This window comes from Streptopelia decaocto, assembly GCF_964273445.1.
Source record: "Streptopelia decaocto genome assembly, chromosome: 21".
Classification (NCBI taxonomy): Eukaryota; Metazoa; Chordata; class Aves; order Columbiformes; family Columbidae; genus Streptopelia; species Streptopelia decaocto.
The window spans coordinates 6,765,846-6,785,822 of NC_138676.1; the positions used below are offsets into that span (position 1 = coordinate 6,765,846).

Genomic DNA, 19,977 nt, shown 5'->3' on the forward strand with positions numbered 1-19,977 from the left:
CCACTGAGCTCTGCAGGAGATGCTGCAGCTCCTGTGCACCAGCTCCACCTGCTCTCCTGTGCAAACACCGCACAGTTCAATAAACAGCAAAACACTTTCCTCAGCTGTGTGTGTAAGCTGGATCTGATGAGGCCCAGCATCCACAAGGGACACCCACACAAGAACTGATTTAGACAGAGGGATAGGAGAGGATAGAAATAAACACAATGAACGTGTTGACTGCCATGTTAATTAGAGCTCTGAAGAATGGGGCAAGTTTGTAACTCCCTGAAGCTCAAAGCAGAAACCAGACAGTTGAGAGGCCACTGAATGACCAAAGAGCAAGTGGAGGAGAAACCTGAGAGCACTGGGAAGGGCAAACGTCCAAACAGTGCTGGAAAGTTGTCCTTGGACAGGGACATTTAATCAGGAGAGGTGGGAACTCCTGAATGACGAGGGAGATGAAACAATAGAGTGTTGGTAATAGAAGTACAGGGGAAGACCAATATTTCTTCTCCTTCCGTTATTAAACTTCCCCATAATTCCCTTTTTGGCCTTTTTCTTTTAAATTTTAATATGTTAAAAAAACAACTAAAGAAAAATCTCCAATCAAAGAAAATAACAAACCAAACAAAATAATCAAAAGCACTCACAAAACCAAAGCAAAACAAAAACCAAACCAACCAACCAAGAACAACAAACAAAAACAAAACGCAAACCAACCAACGAACCAACCAAGCAAAAATCCCAAAACAAAAAAAACAACAACAAAAGAGTGGAGGTTTCCAGACAGACATCAGTCATCAGCTGTCTCACCATAAATAGCCAGGGCCATTTTAGGGGCCCCATGTACCTGAGGTGCTGGCCTGGGATTGGCATCTGTCACAGAGGACCTGGGGAGACCAGAGCACCTTGCAGTGCAGGTGGAGCCTGGGCAGGGGTTCCCGGGGCATCTACACTGGCACCAGGTGTTTGTGTCCCTGGAGCTGAAGACATTTGTGTCCTAAATTCATGCCCAGATTTGGAGAACTCTTTACTTTCCAAAGAAAAGAAACTCCCCTACAAAGACCTGAAAATAAATAAATAAATAAATAAATAAATAAATAAATAAATAAATAGTATGTTTACACCTTCCTTTGCTTTGGATCTTTGTTTTCAGTTCTTCTTATTTTAACTTTCATTGACATCAACTGACATCTGATGGGCCTGCAGGCGTGAAGCCAAGATCATGTTGTGTCTTGCACAGCGCCCCATGCCCTCTGAACCTTCCCTGCCCAGGACTCCTCACACGTTGCCCAGAACGAGTCACACTGAGGTGTTGGCTGGTTCACGGGCTGAGATGTTGGTTTAGATGGTCACCTACAGCACAGGTGGATCCTGCCCCATCATCGCCTGCTCTGCTCCAGTCTGAAACAGAGCCAAACGTCACAATGGGATCATGAGAGAACTGAGGTTGAAGGGACCTCAGGAGTCTGCAGTCCAACCTGTCACCAACTGTCTCACACCAAGGTGTTCAAGCCTTGATTCAATCAGAGCTTTAGCAGGACTAGAGGAGTGATCATCCCTTTGTACTCGGCACTGGTGAGGCTGCACCTTGAATCCTGGGGGCAGTTTTAGGCCCCTCATGGCAAGGAAGACATTGAGGCGCTGGAAAGAGACGAGAGGAGGGTGACAAGGCTGGTGAAGGGTCTGGAGCACCAGTCTGACGAGGAGCAGTTGAGGGAGCTGGGGCTGTTCAGCCTTGAGAACAGGAGGCTGAGGGGAGACCTTGTCGCTGTCTACAACTACCTGAAAGGAGGTTTTATCATGGAGGGTGTTGGTCTCGTCTCCCAAGTAGCAAGTGATAGGACAAGAGGAAGTGGCGTCAAGTTGCACACGGGGAGGTTTAGATTGGATATTAGGAAAAAATTCTTCAGGGAAAAGATTTAGAAGCAATGGAACAGACTGCTCAGTGAGGTTGTGGAGTCCCCATCACTGAAGGTGTTTAAAAGACATACAGAAGAGGTTCTTAGGGACATGGTTTAGTGCCAGATTTAGGTTATGGTTGGACTCGATGATCTTAAGGGTCTCTTCCAACCACAATTATTCTATGATAAGTCATTTTTGCAATTTTCTTTCTCAGAGGACCATGCAGCCTCCCTGAGAGCCAGGACTTTTCTGAGGTGTTGGAGAGATGTCTCACGGTCACACCAGCCAGTTCCACCAGCCCCTGTCTGTCCCTTCCCAGACCAAACCTTTTCTCCATAACCCAATCTTCCAGGCGAGTTTCTGGGACACAGCAAATGCTGTCCAGGTCCTCTGGGCCTGTTCAGAGAGAGCAGCTTGCCAACATGTTGATTGGCTCTCTGTGCACCTCAAAGCTTCCCTGACCATTTTTCTCAATGTCCCGCTTGTACCCAACCTTTCTGGTCTTTAGGCAGTGGATGAGGGGATTGAGCAGGGATGTGGGGAAGGTGTAGAAAACAGGAGCACTTGCAATGAGCCGTCCCAGCACCTGAGATGAATGTCACTGGGCCACTGGGGTTGTTCCTGGAGTCACACACAGAAATGCCAGGGTTCCATCAGAGCTGGCCTCGTGGACTCCTTATGCACCCAGGGATGTTCAGAGACAGAGTCTGTCCCTTTTACACACAGAGGCAGGAGTCACAGTGTCCCTCTGGCCTCCTGTTGCCACTCACAAAAGGACGGGAGACACCTCAGCCCTGTGGTGTGTCACCTGCTCTGCACTCATCTGAGATGTCCCACGTCACGAAGAATGGACACAGGGACATTGGTTAAAGGAAGCACGTCCCAGTGCTGCATTCAAACAGTTTCCATGCTATGTTATTCCCAATGAGATCCTGTCTGTCCCACAGGCCATCATGGAACCCCAAGGAATAGCTGATGGTGTTTGTGCTGACTCAAGTTCATGTCAACTCATGTACCTGTTCTGCATGCTCACATCCCATCTTTACAATGCAAACATGGATTTCTGACATACTCGTTCCGTGTAATTCCATGGACGGACAAAGACCTCTGAGCTGGGGTGGAAAGGCCAGTGCTGGAAATGGTGGTTGTGAGGGGCCAGTCCAGGTGATTGACCTGGGGCTCCTTCCATGGGGTGTCCAGTGCACAGGGGCACAGCCCAGCCCCTGCTCTGCTGGTCCTGCAGGTCTCTGGCAGGAGCCTGGCTGGGAGAGGACACTGCTGTGTGCCAGCCCTGCACACACACACTGTTCAGCTGCACACTGATGTTTCATCTGTAGCCACTTCTGTAGGAATAAGCTGGAGAGAAACTTTGCAAGAAGATATAAATCATCATGCACTGCCCAAAGAAGATCACTTTTTCTTGTGCAAGTACTGTTACTGAGGCCAGCTCTGTCACAGCAGTGCCCATTGCCTGTCCCTGCCTGCGCCCACAGGACTGACACACAGCAGGACGGTGACCAAGCTGCCCGAGCACTCAGGCCTTGCACCAACACAGGGATGAGAAGGAGAGTGTGGGAGTGGAACCAGAACAGCTCTGGAAGAACAAGCGCTGCTGCTCCCTGGCAGGGCTGCCATGATGGACGTTTTTCCCCTCCTCTCATGAACACAGGAGCCATCCCTGGAGCTCAAAAAATGTGCTTGCAGGAAGGATATAGTAAAAAACAAGTCACTAAAGAGCCTTTTATTTTGTTTAGAGACAAGGAGAGCACGGCTCCTCATTTACAGAGCCAAGAGTTATAAAAGAAAAGCCAATAATGAATTAGAAAGGGGATGACAACATTATCACAATAAGAAAACCACTACTAAAACCAAAAAATCCAGATTAAAGGCTGGACCTGTAATTAGCTACATTAAAACGCCTATGTAGAAGCAGATGGGCAGGTTATTGCTTTACAAAACAATAAGATATGAGTTTCCACAGGGCATCCTTGAGCTCCTGGTTCCTCATGCTGTAGATGAGGGGGTTCACTGCTGGAGGCACCACCGAGTACAGAACAGACACCACCAGGTCCACGGATGGGGAGGAGATGGAGGGGGGCTTCAGGTGGGAAAACACGGCAGTGCTGAGGAACAGTGAGACCACGGCCAGGTGAGGGAGGCAGGTGGAAAAGGCTTTGTGCTGTCCCTGCTCAGAGGGGATCCTCAGCACGGCCCTCAAGATCTGCACATAGGACAACACAATGAACACAAAACACCAGAGGTCAAAAAATACACTAACCACCATAAGCCCAAGTTCGCTGAGGTAGGAGTGTGAACAGGAGAGCTTGAGGATCGGGGGGATTTCACAGAAGAACTGGCCCAGGGCATTGCCCTTGCACAGGGGCAGTGAAAATGTATTGGCCGTGTGCAGCAGAGCACTGAGAAACCCAGTGGCCCAGGCAGCTGCTGCCATGTGGACACAAGCTCTGCTGCCCAGGAGGGTCCCGTAGTGCAGGGGTTTGCAGATGGCAACGTAGCGGTCGTACGACATGACCGTGAGGAGACAATACTCTGCTGTGATCAAGAAGAGAAACAAAAACAGCTGTGTCGCACATCCCAAGTATGAGATGGCCCTGGAATCCCAGAGGGAATTGGCCATGGACTTGGGGAGAATGGTGGAGATGCAGCCCATGTCAATGAGGGAGAGGTTGAGCAGGAAGAAGTACATGGGGGTGTGCAGGTGCTGGTCCCAGGCTATGGTGGTGATGATGAGGCTGTTGCCCAGGAGGGCAGCCAGGTAGATGCCCAGGAAGAGCCAGAAGTGCAAGAGCCGCAGCTCCCGTGTGTCTGTGAACGGCAGGAGGAGGAACTGGGTGATGGAGCTGCTGTTGGACATTTGCTGCCTGTGGGCATGAGGACCTGTGCAAGGAGGAAAAGATAGTGAAGGTTTAGATGAGACTTCTCTGGGAATAATCTAAACCATTTCCCACAGACCCTCCCACCCCGTCACACAAAGAGACACTTTTCTTTTTCCAGGAGGACGTCGTGGCTGGAGCCCTCGTTGGTGCTTGATGAGTGTGCAATGAAGAGCAGGGTCTCTGCCCAGGGGCTCCTGAGGACTCAGCCTGACCCTGTGTGATTGGGTGGGCAGGGGCCAGTCCGGGGGTTCAGCTTTGTCAGCTGGAACCGCTCCTGGTGCAGAAGGGACTGTCAGCATCTGTACCCCCAGGCCTGAGAAAACAAGTTTGAGAGGTTTGGTGTTTCTACAGCTCCTTCTCCCCTCCCACCCTGGGGAGTGTTGTTGGGTGTCAGAAACCCTCATCATTTCTGCTGCACTCAGGGAGAAGAGAGCGAGTCCTGTGAGACCAGAGGGTGCCTGTGGGTCAGTGCAGAGTGAGGGCAGCTGCTCTGTCCCTCTCTCTTGCTCCAGCTGCCCTGGGCTGGCACCTTTCTGAGATGGGGGCTGATCACACTCCCATGTTACCCTGAAAAGCCACCAGGCACTGCTGAGAGCAGAGGGATCCACCGCAGACCATGACAGGTCTCACCGTTCCCTAAAGTCTCAGCACCCAACGTTTAGCCCAGGACAGACACAGCCCCACAGACTGCATTGCCTACACCCCACAGGTCAGAGCAAAGCTGGGACACGTGTGCCCATGGACACACCTGCAGGAAAGGACCCACAAGATCAGGCTGTGACTCTGCAGCTGAAACTGCCATCCCCAGAGAGCCTGACAGCAAGAACAAGATCCCAACAGCAGTGACCCAGAGCAGGGGAGCAAGAAGGACAATGCGGTGAGGGTGGGTGTGAGAGAGGCCAGGGCAGAGGCAGCCGGGCACTCAGACAGCGTCACCCTTCCCCAGCTGTGCAGCCACCTCCCAGACACCAACACTGCCGGGCAGCTGCTCTCAGCCCCTGTGCTCTGCAGAGGAACTGGAGCTCTGGCTGCACAGGAGCTGCTTCATGCCTTGGAGCCCCCGGCCCTGAGGGCAGAGGCTTTGCTGGGTGGGACAGGAGGCCAGGGGGCTGCTCACAGGAGGGATCTGACCTGCAGGGGGTCACAGGGACTTTTCTCTCTTCTCCCTCCCATAACCATTCTGGGTTTAGTTTCCTCTCATTTCTGATCATTTCCCTGCTGCCTGGAGATTCTCCCCTGGGAGGTGTTTCCCTGTCCATGTCTCTTCCCTGTCAGTGCTCACAGACCATCCCACCCTCTGTGCCCTCCCCCTGGCCCTACAGATCCTGCCTGTTCACAGGGCACTGCCTGGGGGCATCTTCCTGCTTGCAGGCTGGAAAATAGATTACAGATTAAGTGTAAGGTGTCCAGCCAAGGTGATGCTGGTTCTGCATAGGCAGAGGAGAGGCAAGGCGTGCCAGGATTCTCTTGAAGACCTACTGCAGTTCATGTGTCTCATTTATTTGTTTAAAATTAAGAACGGCCTTAATCCCCACACATTCCCCAGAGTAGGAGACTGAAAACACAGACTCAGGGAGGTTCCTTATCTTTGTAGTACTCTTTGTCTTCTTCTTCTCCTTGAAACCTCCTCTTGTCAATATTCTGGAATGAGCTGGAGCTGTGAGCAGCCCCGACCCACGGAGAACCCAGCAGCAGAAGGACCCTGCCCTGCCGGGGGTCGCTCCTTCCCCCCACAGCTTCTCCCCTCAGTGTTGCTGAGATCTCCTGGGCAGGCTGAGCGCTGACCCTGGCAGGCGGCAGAGTCCCTGCCCGGCACAGCCCTGGGGTGCAGGGACCCTTCTCTGCAGGACAGCCCTGGGCACCCCTGCCTGCACATTGACATTTACACCCCACAGCCACCCTGGGGAGAACACAGCATTCAGTTCTTGTCACTCTGACAGTGCAGAAGGCAATCCCTGCTCTGCAGCACATCCTCCCCTCTGATCAGAGAATCTCTGAGAGCTGTACTTACATCTCTCGCAGGCTCTGCAATGGGACAGCTATCTTAGATCCTACCAAGACTTGCACATGCAATGCCCTGCAGCCACAGGCTTCATATCTGAGAGGATTTCATTTCCAGTGACCTCTCAGCATCCTCCCAGCCCAGACTGCGTTTCCCTCTCTGTGCCTGGCTCCTGTGCCCTCGGTGCTGCAGGCAGAGCCCTCAGCCCTGCTGCGTGTGCAGAGGAGCTGCTCCTGGGCAGAGCTGTCTCCACGTCTTTTAAACACCTCCAGCAATGGAAGCTCCAATCCTGAGCTGGCAGGACACTATTGGCTGCAGCTGGACATAAGATACTGGTCATGGCTGTGAGTTCAGCCCTCGCTGCAGAATGTCTCACACCCTCACTGAGGAGGGCAGGGGGCTGGGAGATGGAGCATGTTTCAGTTTCCAGATCCCAGCACAGAGCCCAAACCATCCTGCCCTTGGACCCTGGCATCCCATTTCCTGAGATGCAAAGCTGGTGGGACTTCTGTGGATAATCATGTTAAAAGGCATGAATAATCCTTCAGGTGTTCATGTAATATGTCCAGGAATGTCAGTGCTATATGCTTATATTTAAATATCTCTAAAATATTACACTGCATCTCTGGTAGCCTCTCTGGCAATGACAATTAGATAGGTATTTGCACTATAAGGCTCCATACCTCATCCACAAGCACACATCTAAGTGGTTCAGATGAAGGGTGGTCTGGCAAACGTCACCCTTTGTGTCCCCCGGTGATGGACACTGCTCATGTGCCTCTGCAGAGAGTGGCAGGAGCTGGATCCCCTTCTCGGGACAGACTCCTTCCGGGAGAGTCACAGACACAGGGGGAACTCATCAGGGCTTTACGGCATTTCACTCGGCATCAGTTTTGACATATTGGGTGCTGTCCTGTGACTGCCCTTTCTGCACAAATGATCATAAAACACAACCATTTAGTAAGACATGGTCATAAAGGGCTGTTATGGACAAGAAAGCTCACCGTGAACTCTGGAGAGAGCGAGGAAGTTTATAACAAGCCCCAGGAAGAACCAAGAAGCTCGAGGCCTCTTCTGAAGAGCGGGAGGCCCTGAGCAGCCGTGATTGGCCATTGTAGGTGTGGGAGAGGGTCAGGGCATGTCAGGGAGAAGCAATGAGATGGTGATGGCTTCAGTGAACCCTTCCAGCCATGTCTGAGCCCAGAAATGGAAAGCAGTTGATGTCTGCAGGTGGAGGAGGAATAGGAGGAAGATTTTCCTGGGAATATGGAAGGAAGAAAGGCCTCTCTTGGGCTAATCATATATGGCAGTGACATGTCCATGCTGTGGGCATGGCTGTGCCTGGGAGATGGGGAACGGCTGCTGCTGGGGTGGCTGTGCTCAGTCATGGCCCATGAACTGACCCTGCTCTGCTCCTCTCTTACACTGCCCACACTTGGATGGTCCTCAGGAATCATCCATGAACCTGGTGGATGCATGAACCTCCTGGAGTGATGGGCTATGGATCCAAACAGGGGATTCAAGCAAGTTTGGGATTGGGACACTGAGGTGACTGGTGACCATTGCCAGGTGAATTAAAGAAGCTGGATGAGTTGTGAAGAGCTCACAGGCATTTCCAGCTCCACAGAAAAACAGAGTCTTGCAGTTAAAGCAACAGCACTTGACATAAAACCCACCCCCAAAACACAAAACACTCACACTGACCACAGGAAAAGCCTTGAAAAACATTGGAGAAAAATCTACCAGGTCCCAGGGGTCAGGGCTCAGCCATTCTGGTGATGAACAAGCATCAGGGCTCACATGGCAGAAACTTGGGGTTTGCTTTTGCCTTTCACTTCATTAGAGGTTTGTTCATTCTCTCAGTAGCTGCAGTTCAGGATCATGGCAGCAGAGGGCTCACTAACATCTAAAATGCTCTTAGAAGCCAATGCTCTGTGCATCATTTTCCTAAAGGCTCCAAGTCGGGTGTGGATGATTAGAGAGATTTCATGAATAGCCAAACAGAGACCATTTCTAAAATAAAGACCAATAAAGCCAAATTTCTTCTATTTCCATCCCTGCTCTCCCTTCTTTCCCTTTCCAGAACAGGTGGCATCAGCAGCCTCCAGTCCATATTGATGTGTTGCACCTCCCCATGAAGACTGAATATGTCAGAAAAGTGCATAACTAAATAACCATGTGAGTGAGGAGACAGGCCAGGACACCTCAAGAAGAGTCACACTCCTCTGGACCAAGAGGTGGGTGTTCCTGGCAATCTCAGGTGCCACAGCACAGTGATACTTGTGTTCGGTAAGCTGGTCAAGTGACCCATCTCCTGCTCTGTAACGGTGTCTGAGTTTGCTCAGGTCACCCCTGACTCGAGCCCCATCCACTGCTGGGTGTTCTCCAGACTCCTGCCTTCAGGAACAAAGTCCCAGGAGACCTTGCTGGTGAAGATGGAGGCAAAGAAGCCATGAAGAACCTCAGTCCCGTCTGATTCTACTCTTATGAAGTTCAGCAGCAGGTCCACGTTCACCCTGTCTATTCTCTTACTGCAAGTGAAGCTGTGTCAGCTCATCTTGCTGCCCTTCCTGTGCAGGTATCAAGTCCAGGGCAGCTTTGTCATCATCCCCACATCCATGGACAAGGTTTCTAAATTCCTCCTTTGCAGCTTCCCCTGCTCCCACCTCCTGTGTGCTGCCTTTGTGCCCTGGAGCTCCATCAGTTCAGAGGAGCAGCCTCACGAGATAAATGCTTCTTTTCATGTGTGCTTGGGGAGATCATTCTTGTGCTTGGAGCAGCCTGTCCTGTAAGGATTACCAGATTTCCTGAGCTCCTTCACCCTTCAGATCTACTTCCATGTCACCACTTTGCCCACCATCCCCCAGTATGTCCAAGTCTTCTCCTCTGGAGCCCACCAGCCTGTGCTCTGCTGCTGGCCTTCCTCCCTCCCCTCTGGTGCCAGGCACCCCTCTGTGTCCTACTCATGACAGCCAAGGTGGACACTGATGTTCACATCCCTCACCAGGGTTTCCTTGTTTTCCAGTTCCAGATCCAGGTGAACATCACCCTTGTTGGCCCATCAGGCAGACATGTTAAGCAGTTGGCCCAAGATCCTTTGGGCTGTTGGCAGCTGCAGCTTTTCCTGGCCAGTGAATGTCAGGGCAATTACAGTTCCCCATAGGAACTTGCTCATTGACTGGTGACTTCCTCAGGTTACTGACAGAAGATCTTTTCCATTTCTTCTGTTTGTAACAGCCAACACACTGTTACCCTGTACTGGGTTTACATGGCAAAGTCTTGAAACTGGGGGTGATTGTGGCAGCAGAGGGCTCATGAACATCGAAAATGCTCACACTCCTACCTCAGGGAACTTGGGCTTATTGTGGTCAGTGCCTGTTCAGTTTTCATGTGCTTTGTTTTCATCATCCTGTCCTATGTGCAGTCTCGAGGGCCATGCTGAGGATCCCCTCTGAGCAGGGACGGCACAAAGCCTTTTCCACCTGCCTCCCTCACCTGGCCGTGGTCTCACTGTTCATCAGTAGTGCCATGTTTTCCCACCTGAAGCCCCCCTCCATCTCCTCCCCATGGCTGGACCTGGTGGTGTCTGTTCTGTACTTGGTGGTGCCTCCAGCAGTGAACCCCCCCCTCATCTACAGCATGAGGAACCAGGAGCTCAAGGATAGCCTGTGGAAACTGATGGCTGGATTATTTTCTGAAGCAATAAACTGCCCATCAGCTTCTGCATAACATTTACAGTGTATATTGCTACAGGCCCCACCTGTCTTCTGTATTTTTTGTTGCCGCTTGTGGTTTTCTACATGCTATCGCCTTTCTAATTCACTGTCTTCTTTGCTTATTGAGGAGCTGTGTAAATGAGGAGCTGTGCTCTATGTGTGTTTAAACCAATTAAAAGTCCCTGCAGCATGTATTTTTTCCTGAGATCCTTTCACTAAGACCTGTTTGGAGCTGCAGAGATGGTTCCTGTGTCCATGGGTGGAGGGGAACAGAGTCCATCCTTGCAGCCCTGCCAGGGAGCAGCAGCGCTTGTTCTTCCAGAGCTGTTCTGGTTCCACTCCCACACTCTCCTTCTCATCCCTGTGTTGGTGCAATGCCTGAGTGCTCTGGCAGCTTGGTCACCATCCTGCTGTGTGGCAGTACTGTGAGCGCAGGCAGGGACAGGCAATGGGCACTGCTGTGACAGAGCTGGCCCCAGAACAGCCTTTCCAGATAGAAAGGTGATCTCCTCAGGGCAGTGCATGATGGTTTATGTCTTCTTGCAAAGTTTCTCTCAAGAACATTCCCACAAAAGTGGCCAGAGATGCAAACAACGGTGTACAGTTGAATATTGTGTGTGTGCAGGGCTGGCACACAGCAGTGTCCTCTCCCAGCCAGGCTCCTGCCAGAGACCTGTAGGACCAGCAGAGCAGGGGCTGGGCTGTGCCCCTGTGCACTGGACACCCCATCAAATCTGCCCCAATCATCATGCTCTAATCCCTCACAACCTTCATTTCCAGCCCAGACCTCTCGCCCTAGTTCAGAGAGGTACTTTGTCCCTCCTTGGAAAGACCCTGTATGAGTAGGCCAGAAGTCCATGTTTGCATTGTACAGATGAGATGTGAGCGTGAACATCATGTACATGATGTGAGATGAACCCAAGTGAGCGCCAATGTTGTCAGATATTCTGGGGTGCCATTTTGCCCCTGGACATGTCAACCCTGTCTGTACATACAGGCTGGGAGATGAGATGCTGAAGAGCAGCTCTGCAGAGAGGGATCTGAGGGTCTGGTCAACAGCAAGTTGACCATGAGCCACCAGTGTCCCTGGAGCCAAGAGGGACCGTGTCCTGGTGCAGCCCGCACAGCACGGCCAGCCGGGCAGGGAGGGGATTGTCCCGCTCTGCTCTGCGCTGGGGCGGCCTCACCTGCAGCATTCACTGTGTGCAGGGCTGGGGACACAGGAGAAAAGGAGATAAAGCTACTGGACAGTGCCCAGAAGAGGCTATGAAGTTGGTGAAGGGTTTGGAGGAAAAGCCGTATTAGGAGCAGCTGAAGTCCCTGGGTTTGTTCAGCCTGGAGAAGATGTGACTGAGGGCAGAGCTCATGGGGCTGCAGGTTCCTCAGAAGGGAGCAGTGCTGAGCTCTTCTCTCTTGTCTCTGGTGACCAATGACAGAACCCAAGGGAACGGCATGAAGATGTGCCAGGGGTCAGACATGAGGAAAAGGTTCTTCCCCGAGAGGTGCTGGACACTGAACAGGCTCCCCAGGGAGATGTCACAGCCCCAACCTGACAGTGTTCAAGAAGAGACTGGACAACATCCTCAGACACACGGGGTGACCTGTGGGGTGTCCTGTGCAGGGACAGGAGTTGGACTCCATGATCCGTGTGGGTCCCTTCCAGCTCAGGACATTGTATGATTCTGTGAAGGCCTGTGGGACAGACAGCGTCCCGAGGTCATTTTACATTGGGAGGAACATCACATGGAAACTCAATGCAGCACTGGGTTGTGATTCCTTTAACCAATGTCCCCGTGTCCATTTCCCATAACGTGGAACATCTCAGATGAGTGCAGAGCAGGGTGACACAGCACAGGGCTGAGGTGCCTCCCTCAGGAGGCCAGAGGGACACTGTGACTCCTGCCTCTGGGTGTAAAAGGAGCAGACTCTGTCTCAACATCCCTGGGTGCATAAGGAATCCATGAGGCCAGCTCAGACATGGATGCCTGACAGACATTTTTGTTCTTTTTGTAGTTGTTGTTGGGTTGGGTTGGTTTTCAAGTTTTGAGGGGAGTTCTCAGGTTTTCGGGCTGAGCTCCATGGTCTCACTATAAGCACCCAGTGCAAACCTCGAGAGGCCCCATGTACTTGAGGTGTTTGCCCAGGACTGACAGGTATCAGACCAGACTGACAGAGCCATGTCGCTTCCATCATTTACATCTGGTATTCAAGACTTGTGCGCTTAATTAGAAAACTTCCAGGACTGTAAGTAAAGAGGCAGGTACGTGAAGAGCACTGAGAAAAGTAATAGAAGAATTATGCAGTTGATATCACAGACGTTTCCGTGTGTGACTCCAGGAACAAACCCCACTGGCCCAGGCAGATCAATCTCACCTGCTCCTGTTTGCTACATCATCCTTACCCATGACTCTGGATTGTGGTCTCAAACATGCCAGAGCAATCAGAGAGGTTCTGAGGTCCTTGGAAAAGGCAGCTGTCAAATGTGTCTTCAAGAAGGGCAGGAATGAGAATTGTCAGAATTACAGGCTACTCAGCCCAGCTCCATCCCTGGGAAGGAAATAAGACAAGTCTTCCTGCAGCCATGTCCAGACACTTGGAAAACAAGGAAGGGATTGCTGAACCCAAATGGGCAGGGAAAGAAGGGCACATTGTGCACATGATATTTCACAAGGTGTCAGACATGGTTTCCCGTGGTGTCCTTCTAATGGGATTGGTGCCCTCTGGGCTGAAGAAGTGGATGTTCGGTGGGAAGTTGGCTGGATGATGAAGCCCAAACGTCACCAGTGGTACAAAGTGCCCCACAGAGCCAGTTACCCGTGGAATCCCTCAGTGACCAGCACTTGGGCCAACACTGTTGAATGTCTTTATTCTCCCCCTGAATGATGTGACGGAATGAACCTTCAGCTCCTTAGTGGATGGTGCAAAGCTGGGCAGAGGCCTTGGACAACCTCACCTGGTTCACCCTGCCCTGAGCAGGACAGTGAGACAAGATGATGTTCAAACCTGAGTTGCTCTGTGATTCCAGGAATCTTTCCCTTGGAAAGGTTTTGGAAGAAGGAAGAGGTGGAGGAACAAGAAAATAAAAAATACAGGCAGAGGAAGAGATCTAAAAGGTGTCAAATAAACAGAGCAGTTCCTGTGAAGATTGTTTCTCTACTGAAATTGTTAGCAGGAAATCTATAATCAGCTCCTCAAACTCCTTGTTTCACTCATTGTCCCCCTGGGATTTACAGCACATTTCTTCACATCAGATTCTGCACTGAAGTTTGCACCTGATTGTTACAGCTTCTTCGCAGGAATTATTTCATGTTTCCTCAGAGAACTGCAAGTAAACAGGCACCGGGGAATTTTTAATTAGAGGAAACAAAACAAAAAACACAATAGAACTTAATGATGTTTCTCAGTTCTATGGTTAAATTAAGTAGTTTCCAGCGAGGTCCATTGCCATAACTCAAGAGTTGCCTACAGGGAGTACGAGAGCAACTGCTGAAAGACTTTACCTGCCTGAAGCTCAAAGCAGAGTGAGAGCTGAGAGGCTCTGAATGAGCCAAGAGTGAGAGGGGAAGAACCTCTGGGGAGCGATGGAAAGTGCAAATGTCCAGACAGGCTTCTGAAGAGATGAGTTCAGACACGGTGAGCTGGGTGAGGACAGGTGGAAACTCCTGGATGTCCAGGGGATTAAATACACGTAGTGATAGACAGAGTTCTGGCACTGCAAGCACAGGGAAAGGCCAACGTTTCACCTCCCACAGTCCATACACATTCTGAAAATTCATATTTTGGCAGAATAGAAATTTCAGAGATATTTTATTGGAAATATTGAATTATTTCTTTTGATTTAAAAGGTGTGGGTTTCTTGTTGTTGTTGTTGTTGTTGTTGCTTTGGTTTAGTTTGGTTGGGTTTGGTTTTCAAGTTTTGAGGGGAGTTCTCAGGTTTTTGGGCTGAGCTCCATGGTCTCACTATAAGCACCCAGTGCAAACCTTGAGAGGCCCCGTGTACCTGAGGTGTTTGCCTGGGACGGGCAGGTATCAGACCAGACTGATAGAGCGATGGTGTTTTCCTCATTTACAATTAGTATTAAACACTTGTGCATCTAATTAGCTAAGTTTCAGGACTGTAGGTAAAGAGGCAGATATGTGAAGAGCACTTAGAAGACATGATAGAAGAATATCCTAGTTGATAATATAGAATCATAGAATTATTTCAGTTGGAAGAGACCCTCAGGACCATTGAGTCCAAGCACAAGCTAAATCTAGCACTAAACCATGTCCCTAAGAACCTCCTCTAAATGCCTTTAAAACACCTACAGAGATGGTGACTCCACCACTTCCCTGGGCAGCCTGTTCCACCACATGACAACGCTTTCCAGGAAGACTTTTTTTCCTAATATTCCATCTAAACCTCCTCTGGTACAATTTGGGGCCATTTCCTCTTGTCCTATCACTTGCTACTTGGGAGAAGAAATCAACACCCACCATGTTCCAACCTACTTTCAGGTAGTTGTAGACAGAGATAAGGTCTCCCTTCAGCCTCCTGTTCTCCAGGCTGAACAGCCCCAGCTCCCTCAACTGCTCCTCACCACACTTGTGCTCCAGCGCCTCAGCAGTTTCGTTGCCTCCTCTGCACTCCCTCTAGTTTCCCAATGTCCTTCTAATGAAGAGGGACCCAAAAGTGAGCACAGGAGTGAAGGTGGAGCCTCACTAGTGCAGAGTACAGCGGCACAATCACTTCTGTAGCCCTGCTGGCCATGCCATTCTTGATACAAACCAAGATACTGTTGGTGGCCCTTTTGGCCACCTGGGCACACGCTGGCTCATGTTCAGCTGCTGTCCTTCAACATCCCCAGATCCCTTTCCACCAGGCAATTTTCCAGCCGCTCGTCCCTGAGCCTGTAGAGCTGCCTGGGGTTGTTGTGACCCACGTGCTGCACCCGGAACTTGGTCTTGTTAAAATTCAGACAATTGACATCAGCCCAAAAATGCAGCTGGTCCAGATCCCTCTGTGTGGCCTTCCCACCCTTCAGTTGATCAACACTCCCACCCAGCCTGGTGTCATCTGCAAACTTACTGAGGGTGCACACAATACCCTCATTGATAGAGATTAAATAGAACTGAGTTCAATACTGAGCTCTGGAGACACCACTCATGATTTGTCACCAATTGGATTTGGCTCCGTTCACCACAACTCCTTGGGCCTGGCTCTCCAACCAGTTCTTTACCCATTGCAGATACACCATCCAGGCCATGAGCTGCAGCTTCTCCAGGAGATGCTGTGGGATACGGTGTCAAAGGCTTCACTGAAGTCTAAGGACACAATATCCACAGCCTTTCCCTCATCCACTAATTGGGTCACCTTGTCATAGAAGGAGGTCAGGTTGGTCAAAGAGGACCTGCCTTTCTTAAACCCATGTTGACTGGACCTGATCACATGGTTCTCTGGTATGTGCTGTGTGATGTTACTCAAGATCATCTGCTCCATGACCTTGCCTATCACCTAGGTTAGACTGGCAAGCCTGTAGTTCCCCAGATCGTCTTTCTGGTCCTTCCTCTAGATGGGTGTCATGTTAGTCAACTTCCAGTGAACTGGGACTGCCCCACTTAGCCAGGATTGCTGATAGATAACAGAAAGTGGCTCAGTGATCACCTCCACCAGCTCCCTCAGCATCCTTGTGTGTATCCCATCTGGCCCCATAGCCTTGTGGGTGTCCCAGTGGTGTAGCAGGTCACCAACCATTTCCCCTTGGATTATTTGGGAGTCATTCTGCTCCCCATCCCTGTCTTCCGGCTCAGGGGGCTGGGTACCTGGAGCACAACTGTTCTGACTATTAAAGACTGAGGCAAAGAAGGCATTTAGCACCTCAGCCTTTCCCTCACCCTTTGCCACTGTGTTTCCCTCTCCATCCATCAGGGGATGGAGATTCCCCTTAGCCCTCCTCTTGTTTATAGCAACTTTTCTTGTTGACTTTTACAGCAGTACCCAGGTGTAGCTCCGGTTGGGCTTTGGTCCTTCTAGTTCTCTCCCTCCATAACCTCACAGAATTCTTCTATTCCTCCTGAGTAACCTGCCCCTCTTTCCAAAGTTTACTCCCATGCTGTCCCTGGAGATCCCCTGAGCTCTGCTGGGTGCACACAGTTCCTCTCCAGGAGATATCTGCCATCATTCCTATTGCAGGTGGGGGAGCAACAGGCAGATAAGTCCAAGACCTGTTACAGTCTTCTTGGACATGTGCAAACAAGAAGGAAGCTCTTAGTTCAGTCCTTGGTCCCTAACACACCCCCCTGGGACTCTGAGCCTGTCCCCCTGAATCCATCAAGAACCCCAAGAGAGCAGGAGTCCTCCTGAGGGAGCAGCACCTGGGCTGTATTCCTGACACCAGCTTTGGAAGAGGCGTCCAGTCTTCTGCCCTGCCCTGAGGAGCCCCTGTGTTTATGGTGCTGTTTGCACAGACCAGCTCTGATCAAGTGGTTCCCATGGCCTGCTCCTGTCTGCAGCCTCAGGGATGCCACTGTAGGGACAAGAGGACTATCTCAAGTTACATGAGACCTTAGGAGGCCCACAAATCCAAGGGCACAGCCATTTGTTTTAAAATTGCCTTTCCCATCCTGCTCCACCCCCAGTTCAAAATTCAAAGAGTATATAAACTGGATGTGTCAGTGTGTTCTTGATCATGCTTGCACACAAAGGTTAGAAGGACAAGAGTGATATCCATAGATGACCAGTAGGCAGTTTGTGATGTGACTGCAGACCAGTATCTGCTCTCCACGAGACCTTCCTTGAGCTCGAAATCAATCCTGTGCTCCAGTTCCACTGCAGGTTCAACAAAATCGATGTCTTTCTGAGGAGATACCAGCACTGAAAAGGCAGCATCCTGCTGTTGCCCTTGGCCACGGCTCCAGGGAAGCAGCAGCCTCGAGTCACAGGCAGCAGAGAGGGAGCGACAACCGAGGTGCCCATGAGCAGCCCCAAGGCCACCGGGGCTGCTCCTCCATGGGGCAGCATTTGCCTCCTGGACCCTTCTGCATCCTGGGGCTGATCCCTCAGCTCCAGAAGAGAGTGAAGAGATGGACCCGAGACAAATTGTTTTCTACTGCTTTATTTATTGACTTTATCAAAACCAATGGGTGCATATACATATGTACATGAGGTCTTTGGTTCAATAAAAGACTCACAGGAGGCCAAGAAATACATTATTATAGACATGAACCAAAAAACAAAGCCCAGGAAAAGCACTATGGAAAAATATAGACACATAAGATGAAAAGCTAGTTCTGGGTATTTCTATTGCAGCCCTAGTGAGATAACGCAAACATTATAAACCGGAAGTAGTGAGTATTGAAGTAGTTTCCCCAGGGCATCCTTGAGCTCCTGGTTCCTCATGCTATAGATGAGGGGGTTCACTGCTGGAGGAACCACTGAGTACAGAACAGATACTACCAGGTCCAGGGATGGGGAAGAGATGGAGGGGGGCTTCAGGTAGGCAAACATGGCAGTGCTGACAAACAGGGAGACCACGGCCAGGTGAGGGAGGCAGGTGGAAAAGGCTTTGTGCCGTCCCTGCTCAGAGGGAATCCTCAGCACGGCCCTGAAGATCTGCACATAGGACAACACAATGAACACAAAACACCCGAAAATTACTGAGAAACCTATCGCAAAAAGGTGAATCTCCCTGAGGTAGGAGTGTGAGCAGGAGAGCTTGAGGATCTGGGGGATTTCACAGAAGAACTGGCCCAGGGCATTGCCCTTGCACAGGGGCAGTGAAAATGTATTGGCCGTGTGCAGCAGAGCAGTGAGAAACCCAGTGGCCCAGGCAGCTGCTGCCATGTGGACACAAGCTCTGCTGCCCAGGAGGGTCCCGTAGTGCAGGGGTTTGCAGATGGCAACGTAGCGGTCGTACGACATAATGGTGAGAAGAGAATACTGTGCTGCTGTCAAGAAGGCAAATGAAAAGATCTGTGCAGCACATCCCAAGTATGAGATGGCCCTGGTGTCCCAGAGGGAGTTGGCCATGGATCTGGGGACAGTGGTGGAGATGCAGCCCAGGTCGATGAGGGCGAGGTTGAGCAGGAAGAAGTACATGGGGGTGTGCAGGTGCTGGTCCCAGGCTATGGTGGTGATGATGAGGCCGTTGCCCAGGAGGGCAGCCAGGTAGATGCCCAGGAAGAGCCAGAAGTGCAAGAGCAGCAGCTCCCGTGTGTCTGTGAACGGCAGGAGGAGGAACTGGGTGATGGAGCTGCTGTTGGACATTGGCTGCCTGGGGGCATGAGGACCTGTGCAAGGAGGAAAGGACAGTGAAAGGTTAGGGGAGACTTCACTGAGCAAAATAAACATGCTGTTTCTCATGGAAAACCCCCTGCCTGATGGAGGGATGTTTCCGCTCATTCTCTCTTTCTACTAAGTTTGAATAACAGTTCATTACAGCTTAAAATGCAGCTTGGGCATCTAGATACCATGAACACAGCTCTGGGTCAAGACCCCCTGTGTTGGTGTCAGAACAAAAACTGACCCACACTCCCACCCCAACCCCAGACAGCACAAGCACCAGGGACAAGTAGAGAAACAGGGAAGGACACTGCAGTGTTACCAGAAAATAAAGAAAGGACAGAAAGGCAGATGGGCATGCTGTGGAACCGTCTCCTTACCTAGCTGTGCTGCTGCCACTCACATAATGACACTGGAGAGCAAGTACTTTTAGCACCTTATTTGAGTACCACGTTGCAGGAACCCTTCACCTGGAGGTCCAGCTGCTGAGGTGGAGACTCGTGACCTGGACCCCATGGCTTTGGGGCAGAGGGTCTGCTGGGGAGGAGAGGAGACCAGGGGTTGTAATGAGAAATGTGTCTGCACTGTGGGGGATTGCAGGGGGGTCCTGAATCCCGTCTCAAGCATTTCTGGTCGCAGCTCCCTCTCCCTGCCCATGTCTGTGCTGCCTGCAGCTGTGTCTCTGTCCCTGGGTCTGCTCCCTGTCAGTGTCACAGACCCTGTCCCACCCGCTGTGTGCTCAGCTCTGTCCTGCTCACACCTCCTGGCACTGCCCAGGGACAGCTCTGTGTGTGCAGGGGCTCAGGAGCAGCTCAGACCAGTCCTAACAAGAGCTGCGGTCTCAGTGTCTTCTCCAAAGAGAGAAATAAATCCCCATCTCCACTGCACACCCAGCCAACCAAGAGTGGAAAACTCCTTCCCTTGCAGCTGTTCCTGTCTTGATGTCCTTGTTTAGAAGGACCCTCTGCAATGTCTGTGTAGTGATCTGGAGCTCTGAGCAGCCCTGACCCACACAGCCCCCTTCAACCCCACAAGCTCCCTGCCTGCCCTGCCAGGGGTCGCTCCTTCCCCCCACAACTGCTGCCATGGGATCTCCCAGGCAGGCTGAGCGCTGACCCTGGCAGGCAGCAGAGTCCCTGCCCGGCACAGCCCTGGGGTGCAGGGACTCTGCTCTGCAGGACAGCCCTGGGCACCCCTGGGTGCTCACCCGGCTTC

At 51.2% G+C, this 19,977-nt stretch overlaps 2 protein-coding genes across 2 annotated transcripts in view; both read right to left on the reverse strand.

Annotated features, from left to right (window-relative positions):
* LOC309448792 (uncharacterized protein) overlaps positions 1–19,977 on the reverse strand; it is a 168,113-nt gene that overhangs the window by 73,780 nt on the left and 74,356 nt on the right. The gene's annotated exons all lie outside the window — the stretch shown is intronic.
* Positions 17,782–18,747, reverse strand: LOC309448717 (olfactory receptor 14J1-like; the record flags this gene model as incomplete). Its single annotated transcript, XM_082070442.1, has 1 exon — positions 17,782–18,747. One exon carries the CDS (start codon positions 18,745–18,747, stop codon positions 17,782–17,784), a length of 966 nt encoding a protein of 321 aa, XP_081926568.1.